Raw genomic sequence first — 17,845 nt, 5'->3', positions numbered from 1 at the left:
ACTTGAACTTTGCCCGAATTCTAGTATCATGCATTGACATTACGATAAGACTCAATATCAGGGACACAATTAATGCATGACATAACAATAGAATGAAAAGGCCCAACTTGATGCGAGCTTGGCATGCCGGGCAAGGACGAACGGAAAACTAGGCTCGCGGTCCCCGCATGAACAATAATGGGCAAAGGTTTCTGTGCTATGGGTTTGATTATACCCTGAAACTTACTATGATAAATACATAATTCCCCCAGTGCAGTGGTTTCACCCTGGTCGCATGACTCAGTCTTTTGCCCTCACAGCAGATATTCAGAAAACGATTCTTAGTCCACTTCGTATGGGCATACCCGTTAACCCCCACCGAAAATCGCACGGCTTGGATTTCAAGTAATTTTACTCCATGCTCGTTGGATGCGAACAGAACTTGATTCAATAGAAATAATTACAGCCCAGCTTAACTATTGATTCAATTCATTATAGAGAAACAATGGTGGCTGTGAGACTGTTGGTTTTGGCCGCTTGTGTGGCCTGGGTGTCTTGTGTTCCTACGCCGTTCAGTTCTGAGAGGACGTGCCACATCGATGACTTCCAACTTCAAGAGGACTTCTCACTGGAAAGGGTGAGTGGATCACTGGATCTCTTGAGCTACCGAAATGTGCAACTTTTGAAAAGCTTGGCATTTTCGCCGTTTTAAGTATAATTTGTCTTTTAATAGTGAACATTGACAAAATATCTCATGATCTATTTCATCATTATAATTGCTACCTATCTTTCACTGCCTATCTCCCAAGCTTGCTACTTCAATTAAGTGGGGTCAGACCTTTTTGCAGCCAAAAAAAAAACTAATTAGGGGCACCGAACTAACAAGTTGTGATTCCATATAATAACAGGCATATTATATAGCGCTTTTTAAACGGGGGTATCAAAGCGCTTTACAATTATTATTACCCCTGTTCAATGGGCAAACACTCCTGAAACCTTCTCAACTCCCTGGGGAGCATGCACGGCCGGTAGGCATGCAGCCATTTCCACCTCTCACAGTAACCATCTCTGCCCTCACAGGTACCCATTCACTCCTGGGTGGGGAGAAGCAGCGAGTGACAAGCGCCTTGCTCAAGGGCACACACATCATAACCTCGGACTGGACTCGAAGTGTGTTACTGTTGAATATAAAAATCCAGAAAAAAAGCCAACAATCTCCTGGATGAAGGATGGTTTAGCATTGTACATATATAGGCAAGGCCTAGCCTTCATGTCATAAAACAAAATTTGTTTTTCTCCCAAAAGGTGCTGTATCACTGTTTACTTTTTTCCATTTGATTTATTGTTTAAATACCTAAACGATAATTTTTAAAGCCGTTGTCATATTTTCAACAATTGATATGGGCCTTTACTCCTGCCTTCCTGTGGTGACGTAGTCATATCAGGGGTCACGCCAAACAATAGGATGCTATTTCGCAATTGGGCGCGTGAGCCAAACAATAGGGCATGCCATCACTTATCACGGCCACATCCAGGCCCGCTAAAAGTCAGTAGTGACAATTCCCTTGATAACGCGGCTGAACTATGTAACGCACGTTGCTTGTATTGTGGGCACCGTGTACCGTCTTCATTGGAACGAACACTTTTAAAGGCATAATAAGATCATTGGCATTAATCCCAAAAGTAACCTACTGAATTTATTATCAAAAAGCTTTGTACTGGTTTTAAAACCCCGTGAAAAAATTGCGTCTGGTTTGCCGTCAATTAGAAGAAATGTAGATGATTTCCAATGTTTTTGTAACAAAAGAGTGCTATGATGGACGAAATCGTGTTTCGCGTTCAAAAGGTTCTTCACTGTTATCTCGAAAAGTGTCACATCCACTGAGCTGAAAGTTCAACTGGTTAGGTTTTGAACATTCTTCTTTGGATTTTAAGTAAAGTGGCTTTATTATTGGAAACGAACAAAATGCATGGATAGCAATATGATCCTATAGGCCGATTGCATTCGGCAGCCATCTTTAAGGTGTGTTTTGTTTTCTTTGAATACCTACCGATTTGAAGAGAAAATCCTATTAGTCGAAATGGTACCATTCGGAAGAAAACAATAATTGAAGCCTTGAAAGTGGTTTCAGTCATGTGTGCGCGTGCCCGCGGGCACAGGGTTTTACGTGCGTTCGCAACGGAATCCAGTTCAAAACCCCAAACATTTGCGCATATGTTTTGTGTTTTCTCGAAAGGTATAGGCCTATTATCAACTGAGCTGAAACTTCAACAAGTTGGTTATCATGCACCATTCTTATGATGGAAACTGAGACTTATGATGAAAGCCCAGTGACTGTCCGCTTCTAAAAATGAGAACCACAATGCCCCCTGCAAATGACCTTTGATGCGTCACTGCCAGAGAAACGTGACTAGTTCGTGAATTCCCGTTTATTTCGAAAAGTAAATTTAGGTGCCGATTGTGAGTTGTTTTACATCGTTTCTATTTTTACTGAAGCAAACATTTCCATTATCATTTTATGAATAGCTTCCTCACAAATGAAAAAAAATCCACGATTTCTCTTAACAGCTGTTCTGTACTGATGAAAATGGACACAAGGTTACTTTTATTTATAATTTGAAAACAAGTACAAAATCATTTTCTCGACCTATTCGCCATGCATGAAGAAGTAACGTGCATTCTCATGGAAGGCGATGCATTAGACACCTATTGCTTCGGGCGTCCTTAATTACCATATTGCAGCTGTCTTTTCATGAAGGTTATAACAAATTATTTCATGCTTTACAAACTAGCTTTTCAGGTCGAAAACGTATTTCTTGGGGTGCCCTTCCCCCCCTAAAAAAAAAATTAAAAAGCAAAGAAAAGGTACATTGAAAAACCTTGATGCCAACGCCATTATGTCCCAATACAAAACGCGAGCAACTGCAAGACGACAATGAAGACATGTCCACTACTCCGCTACGTGATTTAGCAATGATTTCATGATTTATTCATTTTTCTTTGTGCTCGGACTTTTTAGTTTATGGGCACCTGGTTCGTGGTAGCGCAGGTTCAGCGGACGCACTACCCGTATCAGAGACGCTCCCACTACGGTCTACGCGAGGACGGCACGGTCTCAATGAAAACCAACAGAGTGGTCAGGTACGTTTGGAAAAAGGTTACCGATATATCATGGGGTAGTGAACATTTTTTACCCAGTAACCTGTTTTTGCAGCGCAAATCTTTTGAAAGTACCTCATTGTGGACGCTCAAACCATTGTGTCGGCACAGTGCCGATGCCGTGCCGCCATTGTGCCGACACCGACTCAAAAAGAGAAACAGTCGACAGACAGACGCATCACATTTTTTACCCAGTAACCTGTTTTTGCAGCGCAAATATTTTGAAAGTGGCTCATTATGGATGCTCCAACCATTGTGTCTGCACAGTGGCGATGCCGTGCCGCCATTGTGCCGACACCAACTCAAAAGAGAAACAGTCGACAGTAAGACGCATCATATTTTGTTTTACACAGTAACCTGTTTTTGCACTGCAAATCTTATGAAAGTGGCTCATTATAGACGCTCCAACAATCGTGTCGGCACAGTGCCGATGCCGTCACTGCGCCGACACCAACTCAAAAGAGAAACAGTCGACAGAAAGACGCATCACATTTTTTTACCCAGTAACCTGTTTTTGCAGCGCAAATCTTTTGAAAGTGGCTCATTATGGACGCTCCAATCATTGTGTCGGCACAGTGCCGATGCCGTGCCACCACTGTGCCGACACCTACTCAAAAGAGAAACAGTCGACAGACAGACGCATTACATACTTCACACAGTAACCCTTTTTTTGCAGCGCAAATCTTTTGAAAGTGGTTTATCATGGATGCTCCAACCATTGTGTCGGCACAGTGCCGCCACTGTGCCGACACCAACTCAAACAACGTATAGGAGAAATGGTCTGCCGTCATAGGCAGATAAAGATAGGAACATTTCAAATATATCAACTTAATAGAATATGTACCAAGATCTACTGCACAAGACTCATGATTTTCCTTGTGCCCATGCAGGCCTGGCGACTGTAACTCGTGGCAATTTGAAGCCCGGGTCACGGCCGATGAAGACTCCAACAACCCGGCCAAGATGTTACTGTATCCACCCATGCCCAACTACCCACCAGGTCAGATTATATTAGATGTCATATTACATTATGAAATATGTCATTATCATAAAAAAATATCCATTACAGTTTTCCGTAGGCAGATTGTTTTATTTAAGGGAAATTCTGGGGTGAAGTTTTTTACAAATTTTAAAAGTGTCCTTTTTTGCGGAGACCGGAGAGGAGGATGATCAAGTTATCTCCCTGAACTGAAGAAGTTTTGGTATATATGGAAGTCGTCATTTTTCTCGGATGGTAAATTTATTTTAAACAAATAAATAGTCAACATAAACAGTCAAGAGTGCAATAAAGTGTTGATTTGGAAAAATAAAAGCAAACCAGTGACTTAATTATACAAGATTTATTATTGTTTGATATTTAAGAGCGAAATACTTCCCCGTGCAACACTACAACATTGACGAATACGTTCCGTTGTTTAGAAATGAGTATTTTTTTCACAAGGCCCTGACCATCATTGGGTCAATGCCAACACTCTACAGAGGAATTATCAAATTCGAATGTTTTTTTTCTGTGTTCTCGCCAGAGGATTACTGGGTTGTGAGTACGGACTACACCAGCTATGCTTTGGTGTACAGCTGCGGGGAGCAGCGCTCTGACGGCTCGTGCACAAAGCGGGGCGAGCACGCTTGGCTGATGGGAAGGTCCCTGGCTGGTGTACCTGAGGAAATACGGACCAGGGTGCCGGAGTTGCTGTCATCGGTGTGCATACGACCACATCGACTGCATGATGTACCACGGGGTAAAAGAAAACAGATAATGAATATCTGAAACTGTTAAATATTTGATAGAACTGTGCCTTCACTGACAATACTTTCAAATGCACTGTATGCAGTGCTGTCTCATAGCCTGTGAGAAAAAAAATCCAAAGTTTTCTTGGGTGGGACTGAAACCCCAAACCGTCTGCTTACTGTTGCAGACGTGTTACAGCTTTACCAAACCACCGGGCTTTCTGGGGTCGATTGGCCACTTCAAATAAAAAACAAATCGACATTATTAAAGATGATTCCCAATGTTATTTTCGACTTTCCCCCCGAAAAATTACAGGTTTTTCCAAATGCTATTTTTCCTTGATGGCCATCTATAAATTATTCCCTTTTGAACGAGACATCGAATGAAAAAAAATCAACCGACGTTTAGTTATTGAATTATTTCTTCACAAATTTTGATCTATTGGCTGCTAGACAATTCGGCTCTCGCAGGGCGAGTTCATTTGGGCGCAAATGAAAGCCTTTGCTCCAAAATCGGAATAAAGTTTTTTTTGTCGTTAGAACAAAACAAGCAAATAAAAAATTCGTTTGGAGAAGAAAAAACATTTTGAAGGGCAAGAGGTATGCAACTTTAAGATAAATGTATAAAAAAATGTGATGAATATTGTTTTCCACCTAAAACATTAGGTATTAAAATTTGTCCACCATCATAAAACAGGCCAAAGTCAAAATAAATATGAATTGTAAGTAATTACTGACGAAATTATGGTACAGTGTATTAATTGCCACAGCATTCTGCACACAAATCGTACTTTGGCTCATGATAATGCACTCGCAGAAACTAATGAAAAAATCTGCCTAGGGCATGAAAAACTAAAAGCTGCCATCATGTTGCTTCAATCCCTATTGATTTGTGTCCAGTCATATGGAATCTCAAGAGTATTAAATTGATTGACAGATTCAAATTGAGAACAATATCGCCTGAAAGACATTCAATCATCTCCGTCATTTTTTGAGGAAGAGAGGAAGTAACGTGTACACACTTCAAGAAACCCCTGGTTATGATGTGATTGTTTTGTAGATTGTGAGGTAGAGCTGACTCAAGCCCCCAACCACCTCCCTGCCGCCTCCACAGGATGTCAGGCTGATGGCAACACAGATTGCAGGCGGGGTGAGTTAACCCCGGCCCCGCGGGCAAGGAGTAGGCTTGCAGTAAAGAATAAATACCCCCACTTCCAAAAATCAAGAAATGTGATCGCAACCATTCAAGGTGCTCATTTCAAAATAAAATCAAGATAAATTTACCATCTTTCGTTTTCTGTTAAACCTGCTGGGGAGGGGATATGGTCTCCGTGCGCCGACTGTACTCTCTTTGCCGGTGAGGGGGTACTTGTGAACGAAGCGGATGAAGACCTTTTAGTAACATTTCTCTCCGCAGATAACCATCCCTAAAAAAAGTTGAGAAGCTCATCTGTATTTTCAAAGAATGATCCCTCTATCCTAGTTTGCAATCTAACACCAGTTTTGGGTCCAATTTTATCCAAGTTTTCTTTTTTTTTTCTGTATGAATACCAACCTTATCATCTCTAGTCCCAACAAGCACTGTTCTTTTTTGGTACCCTTGTTCAGATACTAACTCTAACACATTTATTTTCAATAACTTTTGTTTTAAGACTTCCTCCAAAAACAAAATACAAGAGATACTTCTTAACATTGAAAGCAAACTCACTCCGCATATCTGAGGCACCACTTACAGTGAACAGCAATTAGAATAACAAATATTATAGTGAAACAATTACGATTACTTCAGGACTTTTAAGCAACCCTTTCTTGGTAAGTACCCGTAAAAGGCACAACAAGCGACATTACATGCAAGTAAAGATGGCTGCATGCTTCTGCACTGATACGCAAAATCAACCAAACACAAGTCTGTAAATATCACACTGCAAGTCAATATTTTCTACATTTAGTGCATCAGGCATTGTACTTTAATCTCGAATGATGATGCATCCAAAACCTCACCTTTGAATACTACACATTTTGATGACCAAGACTCCCACTTACACAGGAAGTGTAAGATGATTCATCAAGTCAGATCATCTCTAGTTTTTGATGTCCCTGGAGAAATTCTGTGCGGAGTCAGGGGTTCAGATAGGCCCTGCGGCTTGAGGACAGATCCTGGGCTTCACAGTAACACTTCCGTATATTTTTTTTAAAACTAGGAGCACTAATTGGATTTATTGAGCTACAAGACCCTCAGCTTATTATTTTAATAAGCCTGGACAAAAAGAAATGTTGTGGAGCTCTTCGAGGTTGCAGACCAGTAAATAAACTGCCATAGATCCCCGTGATAAATAAACCCGGATTTCCAAATATCAGGAAAAATACTCACAACTCTCCAAGGTGATTGAGACACACATCAAATTAAAGCTTATTTAGTCATCTTTCATGCTGTTAACTTTTTTGGGGGTAATCTGATGACTTGGTCATCCCCTAAAAGTAGTCCTGAAGCCCATTGCCATTCTGAAAAATGATGCCTGCACTCCATTGCAAAATAGAGTAATTTTAGGGCCCAATTTCATGCAAATTTCACAGAAATACAAGCTCACAGTCCTGTTCAGACTTCCATTTTTTTTTAACAAACCCTCAAGTTCATGGGCCACAAAATGCTCTAATAGAATTTGAGGGTATGCAAATTGTGATTTTGCCAGCAACCTGAACATAGTTTCCTTATTTAAAGTAGTTTCTGTAGTTTGCTTTAACTTCTGTCACCACTGCAAATGCTTTCAGCCCCCCCCCCAAATATATATATATATATAGACAACAAAAATAAAATATCAGTGTACAACTTGGTCCTTACAGGGCTTAATGTCATTTATACCTCAAAGAAATCTCACTCTTCATTGTCAAATTTAAACAGTTCTTAAAAAGAGCTCGGATCATGGACACTTACCAAATTCTTCAATCAACTGCCCTAATAATGTCTCACAATTTTCAGAATTTTATGCTTTCTAAACTATCATCTAGGGTACGGGCAAGGGCGGATCCAGAACCCATTTTTTTTGGGGGGGGGGGGCCAAAAATTTTTTTGGTCGCCCAAAAAAGTGGGTCCAAAAAATTTCGGCGTGGGGTTCGGGGCCCGCTTGAGGGCCCCGAAAATTTTGTGGATTCTAGATGTTCTGTGGTGCGATCTGAGGCAATTTCTGACCACTTTAACCAATGTTTTTTTGAGGAAAAGATGGTGGTGTACTCATTGCCTGCCTTTATTGCGGTGTCATATAAAAAAAAAAAAAATTGGTTTCGTTTTTTTTGGGGGGGGGCATGGCCCCCTTTGGCCCCCCCTGGATCCGCCCTTGGGTACGGGCCATTATAAAAACGTGTTAGAGGTTGCAAACTATGAAGTGTGTCTGAATGAATTATCTATGATCAATTTGTTGCTTATGAGTTGAGTGGGGATTAATATTGCTTTGATTGGTCCATAGGTGCCAGCACACTAAACCCATGTGCAATAGCTAACTTTCAGCTGCAGAAGGATTTCATAATAGAAAAGGTACGTCTTTACACACACAAAAACATTTAGAACCTATAACATAAAATCCTCCAACGACACAGCTAAAAATATGAACACATGTGTAATACACTTCTAAATATAATGATAAGCTTTCCTTATTATGAGTAGAATTTCTGAATGAACTTAATGTTGTTTTAATGTTTTGGAACTCTTTCTGTCTGTCCTGTCTTCAGTTTCTGGGTGAGTGGTATGAGGTTGCCCACACCAGAATGCGCAACAGCACCCTCAAGCTGCCAGACATGCGCTCCTTGCTCTTCAGCCGTGGCCCAGCTGGCCAGGATGCTCACATGTCACTACTGATGAAAGACATTAAGTTGTGAGTTCAAAAGTTCATTATCTGGATTTCAAATTTCTCTTCACTCTAGAAGATTTTACTCTAAAAGATATAAACAAGCTTCAGTGCCTCGAAGATACAATCTAATGACTACAATCAGCAAAAGATCTTGAATGTTTGTGACACAACTACATGTTTCTGGATCCCTACATTTGCATTCTGCAATCTATGTGGCACATCACTAAACCAATTCTGTTTTTGTTTCATGGTGCTATAGGGATGGGCGTTGTGCTAACATGAATATGCCAGGGTCTGGCTGGCTGGGCCCGGAGCACCCAGCTAAGATCATCGTTAGCTTCCCTATCCCACAGAAATACGGAGTCAGTGGAGCTGGTGAGTGCATCATGTGTAATACCATCATGCGCCATTAAGATTCACACGGGGGTGTAGTGAGACTTGAATGACGTGGTGTGACAAGTTTGCCGACAGCCCCTTCACACTGGAAGGAAACCAGGAATTGTTTCCAGTCAGCTGGCTTTCACAAATGCCAAAAAGAGGCGGGGGTGGGGGCTGGACACTACATGACTGTTGGAGGCACTATATTGAAAACTGACTATCTTGGACACTATCAGACAATAGGTGGCACTCTTTGTTATGGCATATTTGCTGACATAAGTTTACCAATAAAACGATGATTTTGCCAATTCTGGGGGTTCATTTGCTGATTGAGGCTTTAACTTATTGGGGGCTCTACCCCTGCTACCCTGGGTTCACATAACAGTATTGTAATGAGTCACTGAATTTTGGCAGTCTAAGGCAGTGAGTCACATCAAATTGAGTCACAATGAATGTGCTTGAATCAAATCACATCTTGCTTGAGTCAATTTAAGTCACTGACATGTCTTCATACATATCAACAGCTGTGACTGTTGTTTTACTAAATAAGCCAATCTGGCCTTGTGTATAGTCTAGTTCAGGGATAATGCTAGGGGCGGGCCGCCACAGCGTTAGGGTTATGGGGAAGTGTTTATTGTAAATGAAATTGGGATGGAGTTAAGGGGACTTTCTGCTGTCCCCATAGCATCTCCGGTCCTCATATTACCATGACACAACACGTGTGTAGTCCCCACATTTAGGGAACAAGAGCTGCAGTACATGTACGTGTTTGTGATACCATGTGTATTTCAATGTGCCTTGTGAGTGCAAGCCAGCTAACAACTTTATTCAAAAAAGTAACTTATGAGTAGTCGTAACAAATAGCTTCTCTGATTTTTAAGGAAAATAGTTGTGGCAGTCTTATAATGCACATGTTTATCGACCAGTACAAAATATGTGACATTCACATCACTGACATAAATTTGAATTTAGGCAGCCAGGATTTCCCAGAATTGTGAGTGGTTTAGGCAGCACCCGGAATGTGGGGGCTAGCTCCCACATTTGTTGGACCCAGGGCCTCCGATGACCATGACTTATTCCCCTCCCTCTTGCCCCTCACCTACCCCCACAGATTTCCTTCTCTCAAGCCTCCCCCAGCCACCCACTAGATGAGTCATATGACTGTACTCTATCTTAGGTTTGTAGCAGTGTTAAAGACGATTTCATTTTACATCCCTTTTTTTAATGTACACAGGGAAAGTGATTTTCATGTAATTTAACAAAACAACTGAATTGAGCAAATCAGTGCAGTTGAGATCAAATCTTCACCAACAGCCAATGGTGTCTGTTGATCAATTGACAGATTTAATACTGGCTTTTTTGCGCCTTTTATCGAAGTGTTTTTTTTTTTGCCGGCTGTGAATTTATTCCAGTTTCACTACTTTCAGCAAAATGAATCCGTCCCATGAAAATTGATTTTAAATTGTGCATGTTTGTGGTTGACGTTTTTCCTTTTACAAAACATGGGTGGGAGAGGCATTTCCAGCATTGAGAGCTAGGCTTGTTTTTTTTTGGGTTGCAGTGGAATACTGGATTCTGTCGACTGACTACACAAGTTATGCTGTGACATACTCCTGCCACCGCACGTATGAGGACAGCACCTGTGACAAACAGAGAGAGGCACTGTGGGTACTGAGTCGCACACCGTCCCTACCCCACAGGGTAGAGAGGAAGGTGGACCAGGCTATCAGAGGGGTGTGCCTTGACCCGGTACTGGTCACAGACAATCAAGGTAGGTGTTGAACAATGCAAAAACCTACTCAGGGTCAACCTGTCCAAGAAGTACCGGTACTAAACTTAAACCTTCTCTCTACTCTTGTCTGCTACACATGGAGTTCCAGGAATATGATATTCTCTCGGGGGAGTTCAGAGTGCAAACCTAAAACACTGACTACTGTTTAGGGCAAAAACTGTAAAATGTGTACGAAGAGGGATTACAAAATTAACTTTTAAAAATTCAATAAAGAAATTGACTGGAGCAGGGTTTAAACCTGTGACTTCCGGATTGCCGTTCCGGTGCTCTACCAACTAAGCTATCCAGCCCCATGTTTGCCGGTAGCTCAGTTGGTAGAGCACCAGAACGCAATCCGGAGGTCACAGGTTCAAATGCCACTCCAGTCAATGTCTTTGGTCAACTTTTGAAAATGAGTGTAATGCACTTATCAGTTTCCCTTTTATGGTGTATTTGAAAATAGAATAATGAAGGATTACTTTGGGGGTGTTGTACGCAAAATACCGTTGGCTGAAATTGGTGGTCAAAATCAGTCAGTGCTTCAGGAACAGTACTTTAACACTACTTTCCCCAAATTGTACAATGAGAAATAGTAGCAAGTATCAAGCCTTAAGGTGATAAGTGTACTTTGGTAATGTTGACCACATACACTACTCATCACTGCTCCAACAGACACTGTCTTTCCTGCTGTCTAATATCCTTGGAACATTTGGTCTTGCAGTTATGCATTTTGAAGCAGCAACCATGGTTAACTAATAAGGTTTTTAAATGACCACAACAAGTGTCATACTTCGCTAGCCTATTTCTCTTCCAACTTGCAGAGGTATGCTACACTACAGAACTAGGCGAAAGAAATGAAACACATGCTGGTAAGATCTCTCACAAATTTTCATATTTTAAATTTTTTTCAGTAGATAATGCCAAGAAAAGGCAGGATCATCTGAAAGACTTAACCAAACTATGTGGGAACAGGGAAATGAAGGCTCCAGAACATATTTAGTATGATTCTAGAGACCCACTACATTGTAAGTAACTGTTCATCTTTCTGCTTGTTGCAGTAACCATTGGCAACCTGAAACCATATACAGAATAATAAGTAAAGCAAAGTGGATTTTCATTCCATCTAGACATTATCTCTTGTTTTCCAGCTATTAAGGGCAGGGCTGCTGTGACCACAGGATGCGATCCAGCCACAGCAAAGTATGGGTGCTGCCTGCTCAACAACAGGCCAGCCAGAGGACCAAATTACCGAGGATGTCCACGTGAGTTCAGTTCAGCAAATCAAACCTCAACAGTATATAAAGCTATGGTCAAACTATGGTCAAATGTCACAATGAAATCTCTTGCTTGTGGCTCACTGGGACCAACATTGGTATAGGCTGGCCTCGGTTAGCTATGAGACTCATCACTGGCACGTGGTCGATAAAGGTCTTGATCAAACTTGCTCACATCTGCAGCCCTTAGAGAGAAAGGTTAATAGGTGTGTTTGTGATGCGTTTGTAAGGCATTTGTTCCTCACAAGAAACATAATGCCTTGTTTGTTCAGGTATGAGGCCACCGGTTGCAGGTCAAGACATTGAGATGAGGCCAGTCTCTGAAGTGGTCAGACTACCACCCATGCCTCTAGCTCTCACTGCTCATGAACCACTCAAAGTCAAGAAAGGTAGGACTTCACTCCTTTTGCCTCTACTAACACATCTAATAACATTAGGCATTGAAGTAACTATGTAATTGCAGCATAGATGGTAGCCAATCACTTCAGGATGGTGGTGGGGGGGGGGGTAAATGTTGTAAGTTCTCTCACTTGGGAATCTGTAGACACCCATGACTATCTTTTTTACTTTTCCAATTTTTTTTTAACACACATCACCATTGTTGAGATACCATAAGCACAAACATTCAGCAGCACAGGAATCAGTCTCTGTGAACTGAACTTGTTCAGCGTGAATGGCTGTATCTGTTGTCTTTTCTGAAGTATAGCTGTTAAAAGTTGATTCATTATGAGAAAAGAACAAGAAATTTGAAACGAATAAAAACAAGGAACACTTGTTGTTTTTTATAATCGTTATTTTTAAACACATTGTTTTTTCTTTTTTCTTTTTTTGGGTGACAGTTGGGTGTGATGAAAAGATCATCTGCAAGATATACTGTGAGTACGGCTTCAAAAAAGATGAAAACAACTGTGACATTTGCCAGTGTGCAGAGGAACCACAGGAACAACAGGGTAAGAAAGATTTCAAGGAATAATTTGAAGAGAGATTTAAAAGCATAATTTGTTTAGTTAAATAAGGGGAAATAGTATGATGGAGCAGTTATAAACTTGGGGTTTATAACCAGCTATGGGCCTGGCCGCTGATAACGGCCTAAGCCAAAGGCTCGATGAAGAGTTGCTAAACAATTCTGCCATTTTACATTTAATTGTTATCCAGGTTTTGGCAATTTCGATGGTGCATGTGGTGAACTCAAGGACTAGTTATTACTGTACAAGCATTTCATATTGCTCAGTTGTAGACAATTCGCATGGTGCATACTGCAATGCATGTGGTCCAGGTCAAGGGGTCATGCGACCTTTTTGAAACACTTCACAAAACCAACAACTTGACAGAATCTCGAGCAGTAGAATGTATTCTAATGATTCACAAGAGGAAAAGCCTGGACTACAACAATTTTAGATGCTAGCAATCAAATTAGCTTATACTGTCTGTGTATAGTTGGGTCAAGAAATATTTTAAGAACTTCACAATATGAACAAAGAAGCAGGTTATGAATCTGCAAGCTGAGATTTCTGGGCCAATCTTGGCAGCTACCCAATGTTTTTGGTCAGAGGACATTTAATGATAACAAGTCATTGACAGAATACTTCCCCAAGTAGGATACATCATAGGAAGTGGCAATGTAAAAATCACTCCAAATGAAATTTCGCACTGTAATTTTTTTTTCGGGGCGTGGGGGGGGGGGGGGGGGGGAGGTGTGTTACCTAATTGGCTTTTGAAATTTGAAATCACATTGCTTTGAACTTAAAGCTAAACCCACTGGACAGTTCCATGATGTTCAGGCCTAATACGCCATAGAAGTGTGACGTCACGCGGGGTCATCTCCGCATAAACATTTTCATGTTGGAATTTCTCGGAAATTGAGAATAAGACTAAAAAATGGTCCAGTGCTTTGTAGTTGACTGTAATCATCGCTCAGAACATGAAGAATGCAGGAGTGACAGATGAAATATTGATGAAAATCGGGCACCGTGCCTATTGTTCGCTACTTAAGGCCACGTGTGTTTGGACATATTACCCCAGGCAACGTGTGATCTCGGCAGCGCATATACAACATTGTTCTCCACATAAGACACACAAATATTGTTTTTCCACATAAGACACACAAGTATTGTTCATTTGTTCTGTTGAAATATGCTTACAGGAATACAAAAATGTTGACTCAAAATATTTTAGATCTTTCTTTTTCTCCTTACATGCATACAGAATCCAGCCCAACCACGACATCAGAAGATCACATGCTGCGTGAGGCAGCACAACAGACCAAGCTTGTATCGTGTCTGCATCAAGCTAAGAGTGCCACCAAACTAGGCCTGCCAATTTTGGATTGTGCACAGGATGGTAGCTTTACTCCGGTGAGTGGAGCAAAATTGATATTATGGACTGATTAAAGCAGCAATATTACACATAATTAGCTTATTTACTCTGCAAAAACATTGTGTAATGCAATAATTTGAATGTTGGATAATAATGGAAACGAAAAGAAAGGGGAAATCCGGAGACATGATTCAAACAATAGATATCACAATGCGACCACTGAAATGTTGACAAAGAGCACAATGTGACTTGAATGTTCTTCCCATGATTTGAAGCAGTTGATTAAAAAAAAATCATTATTTCTTTTATCGCCCTCTCGATTTTGAATCCAAAATCTCTAGGGGCTTTTAAATGAAAATATACCGACAAGTTGATTGTCTTAATTGATTTTGCATCTTTTTAACACATAGTTCAGTTCTGTGACTACATTTGTATCTTTGTTATTGTGTTAAAATAAACGCATTAATAGTAACTTATCACAGTCCCAGAATATATTGACGTTGTTTAACAAGAGGAAATGAACTAAATATGTTCATTTGGTGCAGTGCTCTGAGATCGTTAAGTCTTTGACTACATAATTGATTATCTTAAGGAGATTAAGATTAGTTACAACTTAGTTTTGCCCTTCACCGACATAAACACTGCCATCACATCACATGCTGTATTACTGCCACTACAGATTCAATGCCATGGAGAGGACTGTTGGTGTGTGGACCAGACTAGCGGTCATGAGCTGAAAGGCTCGCGGGTCTCTGATGGCACAAAGCCTGACTGCAGTCAGATCCCAACTCCTAGTCAAATGGGTATGTATCTACATTCATTGAACTTGTAAAAATTCAACATGGTTTGGGGGAAATTGAGAAAAAAATTGAAGTCCCTAGGTGTCAGCTGGATTTTGTCAGTAGTTGTGCTCAACATCCCAAAAACATATTGTATAACTTTCATTATACTTCATACATAATTATTTAGCATCAATATAAAAAAGCCAACAAAAGTCTGTAGAAAACCCCTCCCATAAAATGTATATTGTAATAAGTCCTTCATCATTAAGTTTTTATTATGGCATTACCAGCAACTTATTTGCAATTGCTACTGTTGCATGAATGAAAGTCTAGGAGCTAATTTTGGGGTACTTGCTCTGTACTTTTGGCCAGGACTTCCTCTGTACTTTTGGCCAGGTGAACAACAATATGAGCGTAGCAAGTGCAGAATAATTGCTTTTACTTCCCCGACGTGCACTGAAACTTTGACCAATGAAAGAATTGTATTTGGCAAATAAACTTGTATGATGTGTAGTGAAACTTCAAAGTCATAATTTACAAGCCTATATACTGCCTTTATCTTTGAAAATATAACCTTAAATGTATTTTTAACCAAATACTACTTATTATAATTACTTGTGCAAGTTCTTGTGCCATTCATGACAAGGTTATTTCCAAAATGCAATAAACACCATTTTGTTACCTTTAAAAGCTCTCTCCTGGCTGCCAATAGTCAGTTTCAACGGCTGTTATATAGTTAAACACAATTTAAGATTACTAAAAGCAAAAAATGAAGTTTAGAGACAGCTGCTGTATTGTTTTTATTCTTAAAAGTTAAACTCTTCATATCCAAGTAACTTAATTCCTTTGAAATTTGACATATAAAATGAGAATTTGTAAAATGCCAGCATTTTTTTCAATCTACTGCCGTATAATGTCTCCGAGTACAGTATCAATTGTCTTACTAAGACGGAATAAGAAAATTAATTATGATGCTCCATCCAATGTGTCAGCTCTTTGTCTCAAGCGAGTCACTGTGTCATTTTGAACCGAGATTATCAGCTTTTTACAAGTGGAGAGTTAACATACCAAAGTTACAAGCTGCCAAACACCACCATTTTGAAGCACTGGAGGACGGTGTATTTGGAAAGTTTAACAAAATCCTCCCAATTCAAATAAATAAAATCAATGTTTTTCTCACCATCTGCAGATCCCAAGCTGACCTTCGATTGTCTGGCCCGCCGTGTAGAAGCGGAATCCACTCTGGACATTGATGAAGGCTCCGGTCACATCTACATACCAGTCTGTGATGAGCATGGACGGTACCAGCCAGTGCAGTGCTACATAGAGAGTGAACTCTGCTGGTGTGTGGACACACTGACAGGGGAACAGCTAGCTGATAGTGTGACACAGGGGATGCCAATATGTGCCCCCTAGGGTGGGGAGCAGAGGAAAGGCAGACCATATCAGTGTGTGAAGTAACCCAACAAAATTGCATGTTGATATTACTGAATTTTGCTGTGCCACATGAAATGTATATGAAAAATCTGTGATATTGCTTGCGAGGCAACGAGAAACTGAACATAGGGTTCCCACAGAAATCTTAAAATGGGAATTCCATGACTTTTCCATGACTTTTCCATGACTTTTCCATGACTTTTCCATGACAAAATTAGGGCTATCCATGACTAATTCCTATGCTGTTTTGCATCTTAGGAGCCTTTTGCACTTTCCAGTTTGTCACAAGACCACTGAGCACCAAGAAAGCATGACAATTGTACATTGAACATGCAACAAGTATTAGAGCATACATGCATAAAGAAGAAGTGCAGTAAACTGGATTGCAAACTGGAAGACTGCTATAGGAAAATTCAACATCATCACGTATGGGTTGTGCAGGGTTCCATGACTTTTTCCATAAATTTGTTTCTTGGAATATACACTTTCCATGAAATCTTGTAAAAACAACAAAATTCCATGACTTTCCATGATAGCTATAACATTCCAGGATGTTCCAGGATTGTTTCAGGACTGTGGGAACCCTGTGTACAACACATGGTAGTGAGAAGTCAATAACTGATGAAGCTGGGCCAACTCAACTGCATGTTAATAACATATGGAGAAATCCTTCACCTGATATGCCCTCAATATATTAATTCTAAACAATCACTTGACAAATTTCCCTCTCACTCTTGATTTATTGCTCTGGTCATTATTGGTGGTAGTCTTGGTCCAAGACTGCATTTGGTTTTTATTCCCCTAATGCAGCCGCTCCCTGAATCAAATCGGGTCTAGAGAACTTTGGCAGTGCTAACCAGAAACTACACACTGTATTCAGGCTAATGCACGTGCATAATCCTTGCTTGTAATTTCCCGGGTGACACTGCCAAAATTCCCAAGACTGAATTTGATTCATCTTGTTGATAGTGACCTCTGCCGCCGCGGTGGTTTTACACTGCTTGTCGGGAACCAGCTCTATTACGGGGACTGAAATGCAAATCCAGCCTTGGATCAAGACTATTTTGGTAGTGGCATAATACACAGCCAATGACAACAAACCCAGCTGATGGTTTTAAATTAAGACTTATGTGCACTTAACAAAATAGAAAAACTACTTAGTATGACAAAAACAAAAT

The 17,845-nt window shown here is 40.5% G+C and overlaps 1 protein-coding gene across 1 annotated transcript; it reads left to right on the top strand.

Moving 5' to 3' along the window:
* The first annotated feature begins 149 nt into the window (after nt 1–149).
* Nucleotides 150–17,825, top strand: LOC119720270. The gene is made up of 16 exons (XM_038189899.1): nt 150–616; nt 3,000–3,121; nt 4,030–4,139; nt 4,663–4,878; nt 5,928–6,017; nt 8,329–8,396; nt 8,591–8,733; nt 8,969–9,084; nt 10,649–10,858; nt 11,680–11,727; nt 12,007–12,120; nt 12,405–12,521; nt 12,972–13,082; nt 14,338–14,486; nt 15,128–15,251; nt 16,420–17,825. Exons 1-16 carry the CDS (start codon nt 485–487, stop codon nt 16,644–16,646), a joined length of 2,097 nt encoding a protein of 698 aa, XP_038045827.1. The 5' UTR covers nt 150–484; the 3' UTR covers nt 16,647–17,825.
* The last annotated feature ends 20 nt before the right edge of the window (nt 17,826–17,845 follow it).

This window comes from Patiria miniata, unplaced genomic scaffold, assembly GCF_015706575.1.
Source record: "Patiria miniata isolate m_02_andy unplaced genomic scaffold, ASM1570657v1 HiC_scaffold_9, whole genome shotgun sequence".
Classification (NCBI taxonomy): domain Eukaryota; kingdom Metazoa; phylum Echinodermata; class Asteroidea; order Valvatida; family Asterinidae; genus Patiria; species Patiria miniata.
Note: the sequence above shows the minus strand (reverse complement) of the source record. Positions and strands in the feature narration are given on the sequence as shown.

Excerpts from the sequence above, each read along its gene's own strand:
- LOC119720270 (XM_038189899.1), top strand. The coding sequence starts at position 485 with ATGGTGGCTGTGAGACTGTTGGTTTTGGCCGCTTGTGTGGCCTGGGTG. Across the intron at positions 12,121-12,404 it reads AAATTACCGAGGATGTCCAC|GTATGAGGCCACCGGTTGCA; the intron begins GTGAGTTCAGTT and ends TTGTTTGTTCAG. Across the intron at positions 14,487-15,127 it reads AGGATGGTAGCTTTACTCCG|ATTCAATGCCATGGAGAGGA; the intron begins GTGAGTGGAGCA and ends CTGCCACTACAG.